This window comes from Falco peregrinus, chromosome 8, assembly GCF_023634155.1.
Source record: "Falco peregrinus isolate bFalPer1 chromosome 8, bFalPer1.pri, whole genome shotgun sequence".
NCBI classification, from domain to species: Eukaryota; Metazoa; Chordata; class Aves; order Falconiformes; family Falconidae; genus Falco; species Falco peregrinus.
This window is the reverse complement of record NC_073728.1, coordinates 65041540-65058884: the sequence shown is the minus strand read 5'-3', so window position 1 is coordinate 65058884 and position 17345 is coordinate 65041540. Positions and strand designations below refer to the sequence as shown.

General features: G+C 47.1%; 2 protein-coding genes across 16 annotated transcripts in view; both read right to left on the bottom strand.

Annotated features, from left to right (window-relative positions):
• PRELID2 (PRELI domain containing 2) overlaps nt 1-594 on the bottom strand; it is a 105908-nt gene extending 105314 nt beyond the window's left edge. For 2 of the 15 annotated variants that reach the window (XR_008748394.1, XR_008748395.1), the window contains exon 1: nt 575-592. Coding sequence is in view for 3 of the 15 variants with exons in the window: in XM_055811860.1 (XP_055667835.1) it covers nt 336-410 (75 nt within the window). In the remaining 12 variants the exon portion in view is untranslated. The other 13 variants (XM_055811851.1, XM_055811852.1, XM_055811865.1 and 10 more) reach the window with 10 other exon arrangements.
• Nucleotides 595-707: 113 nt separating this feature from the next.
• On the bottom strand, nt 708-10900 carry GRXCR2 (glutaredoxin and cysteine rich domain containing 2). The gene is made up of 4 exons (XM_013296177.3): nt 10810-10900; nt 7750-8118; nt 4861-5076; nt 708-3032 (listed from the first exon to the last, which is right to left on the bottom strand). The coding sequence occupies exons 2-4, from the start codon at nt 8092-8094 to the stop codon at nt 2853-2855; spliced, it is 741 nt and encodes a 246-aa protein (XP_013151631.1). The 5' UTR covers nt 8095-8118; nt 10810-10900; the 3' UTR covers nt 708-2852.
• Between the last annotated feature and the right edge of the window lie 6445 nt (nt 10901-17345).

Below are 17345 nucleotides of genomic sequence, written 5' to 3'. Positions count from 1 at the left end.
CCTGCTCACCCGCACACCCCGCACGCCCAGCCCGGGCCAGCTGCCGCCGCTGCGGTAGCACAAAGCAGCCTGGCGGCTTTCTGCGGCCCGGCCCCGCTCCGGCGCGTTGCCCACGCCGGTTTACTCTCCCACTGACAGGATTTACAGTTTTCCACGCGGCCGCCGCGCCACAAAGGCCGCTGAAGAGAGAACGGGGCGGAGCCGGAGCTTAAGGCGGCAGCCAGAGCCGGGCAGGGGGCCCCGGAGCGGGCGCAGCCCGCGGCCCGGCCCCGCCGCCGCCGTGAGGCGCTCCTGCAGACCGGCAGCGTCCGCGGAGGCGGGGCCGGGCCCGTTACCTTGCGGAGGTAGCTGGCCACCACCTGCTCGAAAGGGTACCGGTACACGCGGTGCACCTTCACCGTCACCCCCATGGCGGGTCCGGCCCGGCCCCGCTGCTGCCCGCCCCGCCCCGCCCCGCGGGCCCGCCGCCGGCCTGTCCCGCCCCGCCACCATCTTGTGTGCGGCCGGCGGCCGCCTCGGGCTGCCCGCTGGGGCTTCCGCGGGCCGCAGCAGCATCCCCGGGCCGGGCCCGCACCGTTGGGCTCCGTGGGGTGCCCCGCGGCACAGCGTCGCCACAGCTCGTGGGACCATTTAGGCTGGAAAAGGAAAAGATGAAGCCCAGCCACAAACCCAGGGAAGGAAGAGAGCGCATCCGCCGCACCGCGGCCTTGGTGCCTCACAGCGGGCCTGGGCCTGCCTGCAGGCCATGGCGATGGCCCGGAGCAGTGGTGGCCCTGGGCAAGTCTGTTCTCTTGACACTGCTTTCCGAGCCGGAGGACACACGGGCAGCGCTGCCTGGGCGGCCAGCAAGGGCTGTGGCTGGGATCGCGCCTCAGGCCTTGGCCCTGCTGGAGCCGCAGCCCCAGACCCGCGGGGCCAAAATCCAGCAAAGCAGTAAAAGTAACCCATAGCCTTGACGCGATGCTTTAGGAAAGCTCAAACCTTTGTTTCACATGAAACAAGAGAGCGTTTATTGGGCAAATTGAGTCAGTGTATTAGCAAAAATAAAATGAGCACATTGAAGCGGAGGGAGCAAATCCAGGTGGTGCTGCTGGGATCGCGTCTGCTTGCAGCCCAGCCCTGACGCTGTATGTGGACAAGTGCCATGGCCCCCAGCCCGCTGGGCCAGCAGGACACCAGGCTACACCAGGGAAAGCACAGCTGGCTGCCAGCATCGCCACAGGGACGTGTCGGGATCGATGGGAATAGCTGACACACCAGGAGGAGTAATGGTGGCTGAGACATAATTACCAAAGAACAATAAATACTGATTTTATAAATGGGTATTTGCATCTAGTTTAATTGTAAACAGTAAACTATCAGGCAACAACTTTGCCTGGTAGCTTTTTTCTTATCTTAAGCCAGCAATTTTAAACAAGCCAAACAAACTATGAGATCAAACAGGTCCAATTTGAGGGAAGAGATCCGCTTGACAACAATTTCTGATTTGTGAGGTCTCGCCTGCCCTCAATGAATACCTCAGGGACTACATTTTTTTATATTGCAGATCCTGATAGGATAAATGCAGCCAGCCAAGTATCTGCTCTGGATTTATGCACATTTTCTGAAAAATAAACCCTCAGTACCCACTGAACAATTTCAGTAGGAGACATAGAAGTCTAAGACTTAAAACAGCATTATTTCTAATAATTTAAGTTTTTGTAGAGAAATCTTATAACCTACCATAGGAAAACAAACTTGGCCATAAACTACCCTGTGTAAGCTTGCAACCTCAGCACGAAGTACATGTGAGCAGTCTCTTACCTCATCAGAGTCTCAGAGGCAATGTGCAAGTTAAGGCTGCATTAACATTACTTACGAATATAAAATGAAACAGGTTAATACTTTGGGAAAAAAATAGTTTCCCCTGTTTGCCTCAATTCCTTGAATCCCCTGTGTTCTCTGCCACCAGTGGCAGCCTGCAAAGTATCCCCATATCATTGCTTCACCTCAACTAATTACAGTTTACCTTCTGCAGATTACAAAACGGGATTAATATTAAGCAGCAGAAGTCCTGCTCACCATCAGCCTGATCCTGAAAAATGCTGAGCATCGTACAGGGGAATTTTGGTTCAGCAGTTCCTCATAAGTAAGCTGAAAACTTAATAACCACTATCTATAACAATAAATTATTGTTCATTTTTTTATAGCTCCAGGTTCAGAAAGGGTTTTCAATTTTCCCCATGAATCAGACCTCAAAGGAATCATTGTGTCCACTAAAGCAGATATAAGAGTCGGCAAAATCTTCAGGAAATGCTTGTGACACTGCAGGGAAAGTAAAGAGTTAACTGCAAAAAACAGTGTAATTTTAAAACATTCAGCAAATTAAAACCATGGGGAGGCACTGCTTTGCTGTTGTCATTACAGACTTTACACCCTGACACATTACTGACGTGCCCAGACTGCACCTACTTCTGCTGCTTTTAATGATGTTACTGGAGTGCCTGGTGGGTCAGGACCTGGCTGTGCCGGGCACCAAACACCTGACTGAGGGCTAGTGCCAGCAAATTCAGGCTGGGTTCCAGATGCCAGAGACATTTACAGAGGTGCTTAATTTCCAAACGCTGATAATTTCCTCTACTGTCAGGGGATATGCTCACCATGCAGACACTGGGATCTGGCCTGATTTGAAAGTTAGACAGGTGTATGTAGCAGGCAAGAGGGACAGTCAGTAGCAGAGGTGTGGTGGTGAGATACGTATCATGTGCCTTTCCCTTGTCATTATAGTGAGGCTGCTTGAAGGTTAAATAAACCAGTTTTTAACACAATATTGCTGTGGTGCCTGTAGCCTGCTGCAGGGGTGGCAGTCCTGGTCAGGCAGCGCAGATCTGGCAGGGCTGCAGGCCTCTCTCGTTGCAAGCTGGACATCGGAGAGCCCTGTAGGACTCTCTGAATCTGTTTGCCAGCATTGAAAACTTGCTTCCATGGCACAGTGAGCAAGGAGCTGAGCCTGACCCTTTACACTGGGAACAACCATGTTCAGCATCCCCTTCCTGAAAGAGACAGACCACAAAAAGAAATCTGTTACTGGATATCAGACACCAAAGTCAGCAGCCTACCTGAAAGAGGGAAATCCTGTCTTCTGGTCTTTTAAGTAATTGTTGCTCCTGACATGCCACTCTCATGATAACGTTCAGTTCTGTACAGCAAGATATTCAAGAAAAAGGCCCCTGTATATCTGGGTACAAGCTGTGGATACTTCTAGAAAATGAGAAGTTAATGTGACTGCGCTTATGACACAATTCATCTTTCTCCTCCTGCAAGGGTCCACATAGCTCCACCCATATTCCTGTCATTTCTTAACACATCCATCTTCTCAGCTCTGTATCCTCAGTTTTGAGTTTCATTTCTTCAAGCATTTCTTCTCACCCTCTCCCCCCCTCCATCCCTCATCACAGACAAACACAGCTTCTTTCAAGCTGTCCCTAGTGCCTGCAACTCTTCCCCCGGGGTGCCAGACAGCCTCTTTCAAATCTCATCTTAAAATTCACTGCTTCCACTGAGCCCACAAATTATTAAATATCTGCATCAGAAGAACGTAGTAGCATGGCATAGGTTTGTCCCTTTGATGTCAGGTTCAGAGTCCTGCATCATTCCTCTGCAGCAGTTCTACTTTACATGGCACTAGAGAATGAGGTTTTAACTAAGGTATAGGCAGCTGGTGCCAGATATGCTTCATGTTGGTGCCTACTTATAAATTTCATAGTCCAAATTAATTGACTTCTCAGAAGAATAACCTTACTGTGACTTGGTCATCTTTAAATGAATGTTCATAATACCAGTGTATACAAAGTCCAGAAGTATTCTAAAAAAAAATAATAATATCATAGTTTTAGGACCTTCAGGTTTTACTTTTTGTTCCCCAGACATCAAGGAGAACGGAAGTACATTGCTGAGTTCTCCAAGGTTAACAGATTTCTCTGGAATGTTGCCTTACAGGAGCTGTTGTCCTTCTCCAAAGCACGCTGCTCCAGTGAGGGCGACTGGAGGAAGACAGTTACCTTTTGAAGGTCCTTTCTGACATATTCCTCCAAAAGTCAGAAGTGATTTTTTGATGACTCTGATATCTGCTGATAGATGGGGTGAATCTTGGCTTTTACATTAAAGCTCTCTTTCTGAAAATCAAGTTTATTTCAAAACTGACAGAGGCCAAAATGCCTACTTAGTTTCTCATGGCTGTTTCCAGTTTTCATGGGGTGTTTGTGCAGGTGAGCCATAAGCAAGGCTGCTGGTTGCAGACAGACTGAGGCAACCTGTACTCGGCACAGGTTGGTCTCAGATCTGCAAAACTGTAATGCTTTGCATTTGCCCTGCACGACATTATGTTTTGTGGGATCAAATTATGGTCAGACTAATTTGGATTCTGACCAACAAAGACTAACCCATGAGAAAACAAGTGGAAGGCACAATCTTATTTCAGCTGATATTAAAATTTTAGCCTCCAGCAGTCTCAACCACAGAGCAGCTGTGTTTAGCCTTGTCAGGCTGGAGAGACTCCCGCCTGCTCTTATTCCACTGGGAGATGGCGATGAAGGATGGACCTCAGCCAAACTGCATAAATGTCAGTGATCTCCAGGGAAAGAATCAAGTGGGAGGCATGAGCATCTGGAAACAGAGCAGCTGTCCCCAGAGCACAAACTGCAGTGCAGCATTGATTGGTTATCTCCCGAGTGGAAAGAGGAGCAAAGTGATGCTTTAAACCCAAATTTAGTTAAGTGCCAGATACAGATGGGCCTTGGGTGGGAATACTCAGTGGCCTGACTAGGGCTGTAAGACCCAAAAGCCTTAGGCAAAAAAAAAACACTTCCCATTTTCTCTTACCTGCACATACTGGTTGCAGGCAAAATTTTTGTCAATGTCTTTTCTATGTCCACCACCAAATCTTTCTTTCCTTTCCCGGTATATGAAGGTCCAGTCATTTATTCCCTCAGTCTGGATGAGTCTTCTCATGAGCTCTCTCTGGTCCATTGGCGCACGGACGATTTTCAGGTTATTAGTGTAGATTATGATCTTGCCAAAATCTATAATTGGGGAAGCCTGTAGAAAGATTGTATCAGTGTCTCGCCTGTATAAATACACTCTGCAAACACTGATGATCCCTGGGCGTTTAGAAGATCCCCTTCACCCAATGATCTGCTCAGCTGGCTCTGCAGCACAAGCCAGCTCCCCAACACCACCCAGTGCACCAAGCAGAATGGCAGTGGAGACCCAGCCCTAATGGGCTATGGGATCAGACCAAAACGTTGGGTCAAGTCTTAGTAGCCTCACTTTAATGTTATGTTCTGGATGCGGAAAGCTTTCTGGAATGTAAATTCTCATTCTAACCCATATGCAAGAAAAAAAAAAAAAAAAGAAAAAAAAAGGCAAAACTCCAAGACCAGTGGTGTTGGCATATATGGAGAAGCAACCTCCTCAGTGGGGACTAACCTACATTTCTATGAAAGCTGAGTAGTTGGAGTGCAGGCATAGAGAGGGGTTTTCATGTTTTTGGCCAGAAGTAGAAATTCCCCATGATGGTGACCTATTCTTCAGCCTATCAAAGCGTTTTTCAGATTTTAAAGAAAGCTTTTCTTTGAAATTTATTAATGCTGGCAAAAAGGTCAGATGATAAAAAAAACCCTCGTTATCTAATGCTGAATTGTGTTCCTAACAATGAGGAACCAGTCTAAATAACCATCTGTAGACACACTTGAATTTGTATTCTTTTCTAATGATTTTAAAGCTAAACTTGGTATGGTCAAACCTTTCTCTGAAAGCAGTATTTTGCTTACCTGGTCCCCTTTTCCCTTTGCACTAGGTATCCTATGGCAGTCACCATAGCCTGTTGTTTTTACACACTCTTCATATTTCGCTCTGTTTAAGTATCCGTGTCAAGAAACTATGCAAAAGATGTTCTCCTGGGAAAATACCCTACCAGAGTCACATCTGCTGACATGAGATGGCTGATGGCTCTCCTGGCACTTGGGCACCTGCTTCTCTTTGGGGAGAAGGGGGGTGGGGAGGCAGGTGAGCACAAACCCTCACTATTAGCAAAAGGCTTTAAAAGCCTTGTATTTGTTACACAGACATGGTGTCTCCACATACCAAACGCATGCTGATACAAAACAAAACCAGTACTGGATAGCATGATTACTCGAAGTATTTATGGTTAGGGAAACTAGGGAAGAGATGAGCATTACCCAAGAATGCAGAACAAATTAATGGTGTGGATAAGATCACATTAGTGCTCTGCCTTTAGGCAGGAGAGATTCATTGTGGTTTGATATTTTCGGTTAAACTAGATGTCCAGTGTATCAGCTAAATATAGTCCTGATATCAGGCATCTGGGTTTCCTGTGTGCAACTGTGATCAGCACCAAGAACTAACAGACTTTTAAGGTACTCAAATCAAGGCCATAAAAAGCATTTTAAACTTTTTAAAGCACTTCAGTCTCTTTAGTTATGCAAGTGCCAGAGTGACATTCCTTATTTACCCAAAGACCACAACGGATGATGACACAACTTTCTTTATATCGCAGCAGTTGGTGTACCTGAGTGACCTCACACTTCCCTCTGGGGATACACTCAATTCTTGGCCTTTCTGCAAGCATCTGGGGCACCACCAGCAGACAGGCACTGCAAGACAGGGCAGGGGGGAGAAGGCAGATAGGGGAAAAACAGATGAGGGGGGGGAAAACAGACCACAGGCTGACTTGTTTGCTGGCACTAGCTGCTCACTGTGCAGCCTGAACTGGAGCTGAATGAGCTGTCTCCCAGGCAAAGGCCAGGTACTGATTCAGCAAACCAGCTTGCCTCACACTGTTCTTCCTTTTTATCATCTTTTCTCTGAGCAGACTCGCATCAGGTTTTAGAAATCTACTTATTATATCAGTATAATGTACTCTATTTAGTTTGCATATCGGCGTGATGTGGCTGTGTTATCAATAGTGCTGATATGCCATCACTGTTACATGAATTGCTTAGTTGGTGCAGCTAGATTTGATAAAACCAAATAGCAGTAAAAGATACATAAATCTAATTTGACAGGATAAGAAAATGAACATAATCCCTGTGTATTAATCAATTTAACATCTATTACACATGTACTGTCTTTTTAGTAGGACTAAAGAGACACTTCTGTATCAATGACATTAATTATATGTCAACAAAATATCCAGCGAAACTAAGCCGGGAGTTTAAAAGTAGCCAAAGGGGAATTCTGACTTGCCAGAGGATGCCTAGCTCGGAAGCTCACTGGTATGCTGCTGCCGGTGGCACTAACCTTTTTGCCAGCTGAAGTCATGCAACTTTGATGTGTTAGATGTAACTAGTTAAGATAATACCCACCTTACATTTGACTGCTTTAGATGCGTTAGGATTACTATGCATAGATATTGATATATATGGCAATGTTATATCTTACTCTACAAAATGGAGAGATGTAAATCAATCCAGTGAGAAGACGGAGCACAGCTAGCTAGCAGATGCTGTTCACTTGCTGACTGCACTGCTGCAAAACACACAGATCCTGCCATTTGAAGAGTAAGCAGAACACAGAATTTGTGGGATAGAGGCTGAAGATTTACAAGATTTAAAATCCTGGACTGACAAAACTGAGTTTTATCTGAACAAGGTTCCAATTTGAGACTCCTGTTACCATATTACTATAACAGTTGTTTAGTCCAAAGTTGGTTTCCAAACAGTTTGACAGCCCTGGGCTGACATTACTTACCTTGCAAAGGCTGTCGCTAGACTGGTAGTCACTGAGGAGAGGTGAGTTACTGGTGAGACCATATTTCTTATCCTCTTTGAATATGCTGATCCGCTGGGCAGTCATCTTGGCTGTCGAGTAAAACCTGCTTTCTGGCATTTCCCCAGCCCCACAGAAATGGTCCCCTGGCTCGAAGCTGTGGCGCAGAAAGTGCCGAGTGCGCTCTTTGGCTGGGGGCTCGAGTGCCTGCCCATCTTCATAGACTTGTTTTAACACTCTACCACTGTAAGCTGATGATATTTTGAACCTCACTTTGCGGGGCCTTCCTTCATGCCGCTGATTGAGTTTCTTCTGGTGCTCATCCATTATTAGGATTTCAAGCTGCAGGTCCTGGAGATCAACAGCAAGAGCTTTGGGTCCAAAAGAAAACTCTCCCCAGCTTCTCCCAGCCACACAATGTATAATTCAAGGTTTCTAGTAGTCCCTCTCATCTTACAGCAAAACTGACACCACTGTATTAAATATTGATAGATATTCACAAAGAGAAAATATCGATGGTAGTGAAATATGAGGCAGGTTAGTGAATAGTGGATAGGCTGGCTTACCGCAAGAGGAAAGGGGTTAACTTGGGGAGGACAGAATTAAATAGGAAACTTTGCCCATGTTCTGAAACCATGGAAATGTTTCTGCTATGTGATGTGATAAGAACTACCCCAAATACACCATCCCAGCAGCTCTTCACAATTTTCTGACAAGGTGAGAAGTTAAAAAGACAGGTTCACAGAAAAAGCAATCCAGCTTCACAAATAGCAAAATGCGAATAATTCCTCTTCCATTCTTGCACCAAAGCCCCGAGAGTACAAAGCTCCATTTCATTTTGATCCAAATGTGTTCCTTTACAGGTTGGTGGAGATCTAATTAAGATTTTCTCTCTCTTTAGCTTTCAATCCCTATTTGTAATTCTTGCTGCCTTTTCAGGGCCTTTTGACCATTCTAGGTTTGCTTTTCATTTTTAAGACAGTCACCTACCGAGAGCCACCGAAGACCCAGCCCTCTGCTCATGTGCAGTCCTGTGCAGGCGCCCGGGGAGCATGGCAGTGCAGCCATTCTGATTCCAGTAGGCAAAGCAGCGGTTTGCAGAGGGGCTGAGCAGAAGGGATGGGGCCCCTGGCTACCCTGGGGAAGGGCCGTCTGCCTCCGGCAGGTCTCTGCTTGGTGCTGGTTACAGCCAGCCTCGCTCAGCCGCTGGCTGAGGGGCTTGAGTTCCTCGACACACACACAAACCTCCGTCCTGATGGCAGTCACCCAAGTTACCGTCCCTTGACAGCTGTTGTTAGAGGTGCCTGCTGGTTATGGCGAAACTGATACCTTACCAGCGTGTGCTTTGTGACTGTCAGAGCGGAGCTCGCTCCCTGCACCATCCCCTGCTGCGCACGCAGGGCTTGGCTTTCCTTTTGAGGGAAAAAATGAAGAGTGTGTTTAGTGCAAAATGCATCAAGAGGGTAACTGCTGTCTGGGTTTTAAACATCTCCTGATACCTACTTGTACCAAGTACACGCAACAGGAGTAAAGTCTTTCAGGTGCCAAGATTTCAGTAAATTTCCACTATTAAATGCAATTTCATTGAGTGGGAACTTCAGCTTTCTGACTACATCCTGCCAAGGCTATGTTCTTTTAATTCAAACCTAGTGCTTTTAAAGATTAATATTGTCAATAGATTGATTTATTATATTTATTAAAAGTTTCTTCATTAAACACTAGGACAACAGTTTAGAAGGCTGTATATTAATAATACACCATATAGACCTTCCAACCAACCAGCCAGCCTTCAGGTGCCAAAAACAGTTTCTGTTGTGACAGACGTTGATTTTGCAGCTTCCTTGGGCTGCTGAAAGCCTCACTGTAAGTACACATAAAAGATGTATATTCCACCAAGAGAACATGCACGAACATGCCTGGGTAAACATACAGCCACAGATACGCCCTTTTCATTTCCAAAACACTATTATAATGTTCATGTCAGTCTCCTATCCTATCTCAAACAGGAGGATCTTGCATTACGTGAAAACTCTGATTTGCATGAATCAAACTCAGCTCATACTGCATTTTCTTGAGAAGCTTGATCTATCCCTTTCTCTTCTAACTCCTGTGTGAATCAGGCCTCAGCATTACTGCTTCTTCAAAGGTACACCAGCAGTCTTAATTTGACATAAATCATATTTTGTAAGATGCCTTAATTGGAGTTCATTTTCTTTTGATTAAGGGAACAATCAAACAGGAAATGAAGTTCAAAGCAGCAATGAGAGAACACAGCGCGAGCACCACTGCCGCCTTCTGCACTTGTAAGACAAGCAAAGCAACAGCCCATCCCAACCCATCCTTACAGTTACCTACGGCTGCTGTCAAAACACAGGAAATCTACCCTGGCCCTGTAATTTTCAGGTTAGAACCACCCCATCCTCTGCAGCACTATCAGCTGGATGTGCTGTTTACTTGAACAGCTCGGGGCTGCCTGCGCAGGGGAGACCCAGCCTTCTGCAGAAGTGCAGAGTCCTACAGCCACATGTTCCCCGTGTAAAGCCACGGTCAACGCACCAAGGCTGCTCGCCAGGCTTTGCTGCAGAGGGATTCCTCACTCACCTATGCACGCACTTCCTTTTATGTCCCTGTACAGATAAATATTGCAAAGAAAAGATTTCTGAACAGCCTTTCTGCATTTGTTAGCTGTTCTGAACAACTTGGCTCGACCTTTCCACATTAAATATCCCAAACAGGGACTTTCCAGGTGGTGTTTCATGAGGCCATCTCCAAGGCCGTACCTGCCGCGTGCTGGGGGCAAGCGGCACAGCTGTGAGAGCTGGGTATCGGCGGGTGAAGGATGGATGGATGGTCTATGAGCAGCTTGACACTGCCTGCTACAGCCCTGCCGGCCTGGCAGCATTCATGCTGTTCTCGCGTCAGCATGGGTTTATTTCCCACAGCTAACACAAATCTTCCTAATAATACAACAATGATCATTTTGCATTCAACAGTGAAATCATTAAGTTTCATGATCTAGATCATCACTGCACTGTGCTTTACCTCAGACTCTGTATTTTAATGACATCTGTCTTTCAAAACGGGCCCTCTCTTCGCTGTCCTCCCCATCTCAGGAAATACGAAGTGATTGTTGGAAGCGTGCTGGAGGCTCTGCAGAACAAATTGAGACAGCCCTTGCCCTAAGGAGTGTAACATGTTGGGTTAGATCTATTGCAACAAAGTAGGGTATGTACAAAAAAGGACAGAAAGAAAAGCTATTGTGAACTGGACTGTAAGGCTTTGAAGGCATGTTTCTACCTGCAAGTTTTGCTGAAAGATATTTTGTTGTGTTTCACTCCCTTGGAGCAAGTACTACAATCCTCCTCAGGAAAGCACAGGGCAGGCAGTGCATCGGGATGGGGAAGAGCATTGTGGTTTCAGCTGCAGCAATGCCCAAACGCTTCAGTCCTACCCCACTGCTCACATAATTCTGAGCATGCACAGCATCAAAGTAAGATCTCTGGGTGACTGCTAGAGAGGAGAGAAAAAAAGGGGGCCTGAGACAGCATTAGGGGCTACAGAGAAGAGCTAGAGGTCATGGATAAGACAGCAGGTCAGATACGACGGAAGCAAAGGAGCAAAGCAAATGCTTGAAAGCAAGGACACAAGCATTACATTTGCCTCAGTGTGAGAGTAGCAAGCAGAAAGGTTCAGATCAGCAGGTCAAGAAGATTTTAGCTGATAATTTCAAGGAATTGGAGCAGGCTCTGTGTGTGCTGAAGAGGCCAACAAGTAAGAGCAGGAGCAAAAAGATGTTGCACGAACTCACAAACAAAGCTGCTTGCTGCTGCCCTAAGGAAAAAGTACATTTTGGATATGTGCTAGGAAAAACTCACCAGCATTTAGACACATCTTGGATGCATGAAGAGAAAGAAGGGAAGGAGTCAATATTTGCAAGACTTAATGGCAAGACAGACAGCGGCATTACCACCGTAGATATGGAGGTGTGCATGAGGAACTGTGAGGCATGCCATGTGAACCATAATTGACCGTTAGTAAAAGAAGGAAACTTTTTTCCCCTGTTGTTCTGGGTTTCCTTGCAGCAGGGGGACAGCCTGTCCCTCACGAGAGAGGAGCACAGTTAGACACACCCAGCACAGGCAGGGCTCGCACCAGCGCATCTCTTCTAGGGTGAGTTACTGAACCCCTGAATACAGGGGTCTGCACCACACTGGGCTTGCCCAGCCTGTGTGCTGCCGTGGCTGCGATACTGCACCATCCCCTTCATGAGCTAATTAGGCAGCCGGGAGCATCCTGACATCTTGGCCCCTGCTGCTTTGTCCGAAAGGCTGCTACAGATGCTAGTTTGTTGCACAGTTAGAAATATTCTAGCTTCTGGCCTAAATTTATTCACAGCCCATTGGTACTCGTTTATGCTTGTGCCAATACTGTCCTTTAGTTTAATACCTCTTCTATGCTGCTATTTTTTACCTCCTGATGAATTTAGAGAGAGCAGTCATATCCCCTCTGAGCCTTTCGTCTGCTGGGCTTAGCAAGCCCGTTAGCTGACGGCTCAGGCATTGAGACAAGTCACTGGAAAGCAGAAAAACCAAACAAGGTGGGGAGCGTCAGGGGGTTTGTCCAAGCCAGAGCTGGGTTTTGGCTCTTTGGTGGTTATTCACACATTTGCCCTTTGGTCCAATTTTCAGGCCTCCTTCTGCCATGCTCCATTTTCCTCCAAATTTCAGAATTGCCATCAGGAGGTTTCAGAGGCATTTCTGTGCCCCAAGAACAGGTCTCTCCCTCCTCTGCTGCTGCCAGCAGCTGGGGGATCCATGCTGTCCCTGCCCAAGGGGCACCCCCTCCTCTCCTCCTGCCCTGGGCCCATTGATGTGCGCAGCGGGGCTGGATGTGCTGCTCGCCACAGCCACGCTGCCCACGGGGAGGCTCATGCTTGCTGCCGGTGGGAGGGTTCACAGCACGGTGCCAGCAAACTGAGGATGTTTCTCAACATGCTACATGACAATGAAAAAAAGCAGGGCTTGGGATTCCCAGAAGGGTGTTTGCAGGCAGCACAGTCACTGCTCCACCTGGCCTGACAGCCTGTGCTTAGATTTCATCATTCATTACAAAATGAGGGTTTTCCATATATCATTGAACAGACTGCGTGCAGTTTCCTGATAGCATCTGCTCTGCAGGACTCACTCACTCAAACCTGCCAGCTAGGAGGATTTGCCACCCAGCAGGCAGAATGGCTACAATAAACCCCTCATATTTCTGATCTCATAAAGAAAAAAACAGTTAATTCCCTTCTAAACCAACTTGCTGCAAGCACAGACTGATGTTTGTACACCAGCCATACTCCCTCACTGCTGGGGCCAGCCTGCAGAGGACCAGCCGTGACAGGATGGGCGACCAGGCCGACAGCACCCGGACCAGACACGGGGAGCGGTGACATGGTCTGCACATGGAACAAGACATTTTGCCCACTGATGCAGGACAGCCTAGGAAGTTATGCTGGTTACAGGAACCTTGCACCATATATAGTGCCACAGCAGGTGCTTGATGAAGGGAGTGGCTGAGACCAGACTACTTCACCCACCAGCCTGAGGAAGATATCCATGAGGCTGTTGCCTAAATACAGCACTTGTTTCTTCATCTGCAGAAAAAGCCTCCCAGTACAGTGTGTGGGGTTAGACTGGGACCTGGAGTAAACATGTATTGATTTGTCTGGTGCAAAGTCTCAAAGCTCTCAAACTAGGGGTCTTCACTGTTGCTGGCTCCCCTTACTTCACCCAAGTCTGTCAAACACCCTCCTGCATTTTTAGCTGAAGAAGTGGTGAAACACAAGCCTCCTCCAGCCAGGCTTCCATTCCAGTAAGTGGGAGCATGCCATTGATACAAAGAATCACATTTCACCATTCCTCTTTCCATTAAGTACTACCACAACACATGGATCTGTATTGAAGAAAGTTACAGTAATTAAGCAAAGCACAGCAATTCTGAGGAAAGATGGCAAAAAAGACAGGACCAGACCAGTCCTTATATACGTAGCGAAAAAAATTCTCCCTTTTGGCATGCCTTAAATGTGTTTCAGAAAGTCCTATGTTCCCATGTAAAAGAAACAATGCAATACAGTGCCTGTCAAGCAGTGAGATCACCATCTTTTCATTTCAAGCACTGAACCTTTCCAGTGCTCACACTGGATCACCACCTTGATCGGACAAGGTCTGCACTTGAATCACCCAAAGCCCTCCTTAAACCCAGATATTTCCCTCCAGATTAGTTGATAGAAGACTTGCCATCGCTGCAAGCAGCAACACGGCATGCCAGGCTGCATCATTTTGTCCTCACGTGGTCCCCAGCAGCAGAGCCTATCAGTTCAGTACGGCCACCTCCACACTGGGGACATGACAGTGACACAGTGCAAATACATTGCAGAAGAACGCAGGTGGAGATGCAGAGCATGGCCATGAGATCTGGAAGACTATAACCTTATCCCTCTGCTTACCCAAAGTATCAGGAGATATTGGCATCTGCAGCTACAAGTATATTTTAGCAAATAAAAGTATTCTGCAAATTACTGCTCTGTATTTTCCTATTCAGCAGCATCAAGAAAGTCTTAGCTGAGGTTTTATACTGGGGGCCTTACAAACCAGTCTACATGAGAAAAGACAGGCAAAGGTCTGCTTCTAGATATCTTCCATTTATCTCTGCAAGCAGCTCATAGTATTTGTAATCTTCTATCTGACATTAAAGATTGTATCATTTTTTAAATGAACAATTTAAAAGTCTGAATAATTTTCTTAATATGAGTTGCCCCAGCCAGATCTGACTGAACAGGGAGGTCACAGGGTGCTCAGTGCTAGCTATACAACGCTCATTATTAGATTTAGGATCACCAGGGTGGAAGTGACCTCAAGAGGTATCTAATCCAGCCTCCTGCTCAAAGCAATCTGTTCACTATTCTCTGTTCCTACAGATATGCATAGCAGTGAATTTGTTTAACAGTATTAGCAGAAAACAGGCACAAAAGAGCAACACACAGCAACTGAAATGAGTGGTACCAGTGAAACTAATTAGCCTGACAACACAATTTCAAAATCATGGAAATCATTACGAGATTGGCTCAGCCCTGGATGCAAGTGTAAGCTCTGATGGTCAGATCAGGAAGCACTACGTGTTGTCTCCATTTGGTGATGGTGAGCAGTCTGACCTGCACAGTGCATGGCTGAAATCCACAGCCATCTTCATCCTCTACCAAAGATTTACATAAAAAACCCTGAAGCATTGGGCAGGCAACTTGTTCCTGCTACGAAATACAGGGGCAAGCATGGACCCTGCTGAAATTCCAGGGAGCTGAAGCAGGGGTTTCCCTAAGGCAGGGCACACCCCTGGCTCCCACAGCCAAGGGACCCATGCTGCTGCGGAGGGTTGGTGGGTGCAGCCCCAGCACTCCCACTCCCCTCTAGGCTGGGGTTGCTCAGTGCCAGTCTGCTCCCCCAAAGGTGTTCATTCACTTGCTGATGAGCATGTGCATCAACTGGCAATCAGTTGCTGCTCATTCACCACCAGCCCTTGCTGAGCATCCTGACCATGGGGCTTCTTAACTCACTTTTCTTTCTCATCCTGCATCCAAACTTCTTGTTACAGAGGGCTGAAATCACGGGTCAATACACCCCCTATAGGCTAAAGGACCAGGACACAGCATAAATGAAGCCATTGGTATTATGGTAATAACTAGCAGGCTTATGTGTAGAGCAGCTAAAGCAAGCCCGATTCCATATGCATTTAGCTCACAGTTGGATTCTCTGATGTCCGTTAATAGGCAAACATCCTCTCTTGTTTGGAGCACCTTTACCATCTCCTGTGGCGAGTTGTGAGCATCTAATTAGATTTGAAATAAGGCATGAAGACATGTTGCATCGTCTCCCTTCACGAGAGGGCTAACAGGGTTTCCTTCTTTTGTGCTCGGCCTCCTGTTTTCACAGAAGTCACAGGATACTTAAAATTCTGGATGCTTTTACTCTCCGCTGAACTGGATTCACAAGTTACAAGGATGCATAGAGACAGAACTACACATGCTCACCTTCACCTACACTGCGAGTTCGTAAGACTCCATTTTTGTAGGAACCCAAGCTCAGAAGGTCTCCTTCTGCTGGCTGCTGTCTTGCCTGGCGCAAGGCAGGTCCCGCCGTGCATTCCTGGAGGCTGAGCTCAGTGGGAGTGGAGGACACCCAGCACTTCCAGGAGCGTGCAGGCTCCCTGATGAAAGCCAGCTTACTTAGCACCCACCTTAGCCTTAGAGACTCTTACATGTGCGGGTAAGAGTCCCAAGTAAGCATAAAAATCTTGAAGTCACAAAGAAAAAAAACCAGGAAAAAGCACTTCAAAGAGGGAAATTCCCAAGGGTTGAGTTTTACCTACAGAGGCAAACATCCCTTGGCTCCAGCTGAGAGCAGCAGCACAACCTGAAACTGGAGTGCAGAACACCACATGTGCTCTGGGTAGAGAGCAGAGCAGCAGAGACCACCATTGTGCAACAACAGCATGGCACCACAAACACCCCCAGAAACACTCAGTGACTACAGCTGTGGAGAAGAACAACAGGAAAGAAATGGGCAGTGCTTGGATAAACACCACCTCACATCAGAGGCAAGTGCATAAGGAACACAGGTCTGTCCCATGGCTGAGCTACAGCTCTCAGGCACCTGCAGACATGGAAACTGGCCTGCCAGTGTGGAGTAACTCTACCACAATGACTCCAACCCCACTGTGCCTTTCCACTACACTCTTCTTCACAAGGCTTACAGGCAGCCTGGGTCCTGCTCTCCAGACCTCCTTCCACAAGGAGCACTGCTCTGCAAGTAGTTGGAGACACAAACTCAAACCACCAGCCCTCAAATCACCATGTGACAAAACAGAGCAGCAGCAAACAGCTCATCCAGCTGCTACTTAACTCAATAATGCAGAGGTACATCTGCAGCAGTCCACTAAATACTTACCCCCATCATGCTCACTCTCCCTCCCACAACCATCCCACCCTAGTGCTTCCTCAGCAGCAGTATTTATAACCTGGCTGGCTTCACTGGCTGAGCTCCAGGCCCTGCTCTGGGCTGCAGCACACACTGTTGGCCAGAAGCACCTGGAAACACTAAAAGGTGATGCATTGTGGCAAGCAGTGTTGTTATTTGCATCTGTGTTTAATTAGGTAACTGAAGCCTGATGTTTTCTGTGGTCAACCTATGTGAAGAACAGCTGAGAAGTGCTCAAAGCAACTTGCAAAGGCCTGTTAAGTGGTGCTCAGCTCTAGTGCCACTTGGAAACACTTATTTCTTCTTGTCTTAAAAAATGGAAAATTGCATCTCTGCAGATTCAGCCCTTATCAGGCAAATCCCAGTGAAGCAGGATTTAGTGCTTGTGTTCTTTGGTTCTTCACTGCACTGTAGGGAAAAAGGATAAACGTACCAGCAAGCAGAGAGAGAGAAAGCTGCAGCAGGAGAGTGGAGCAGAGGCTGCCAGCAGCGACCTCTTCAGCCCTGGCTTTGGTGCCAGGGCACCCGGGGCATTGCCTGCTGCAGGGGCCACAGCCGCACAGG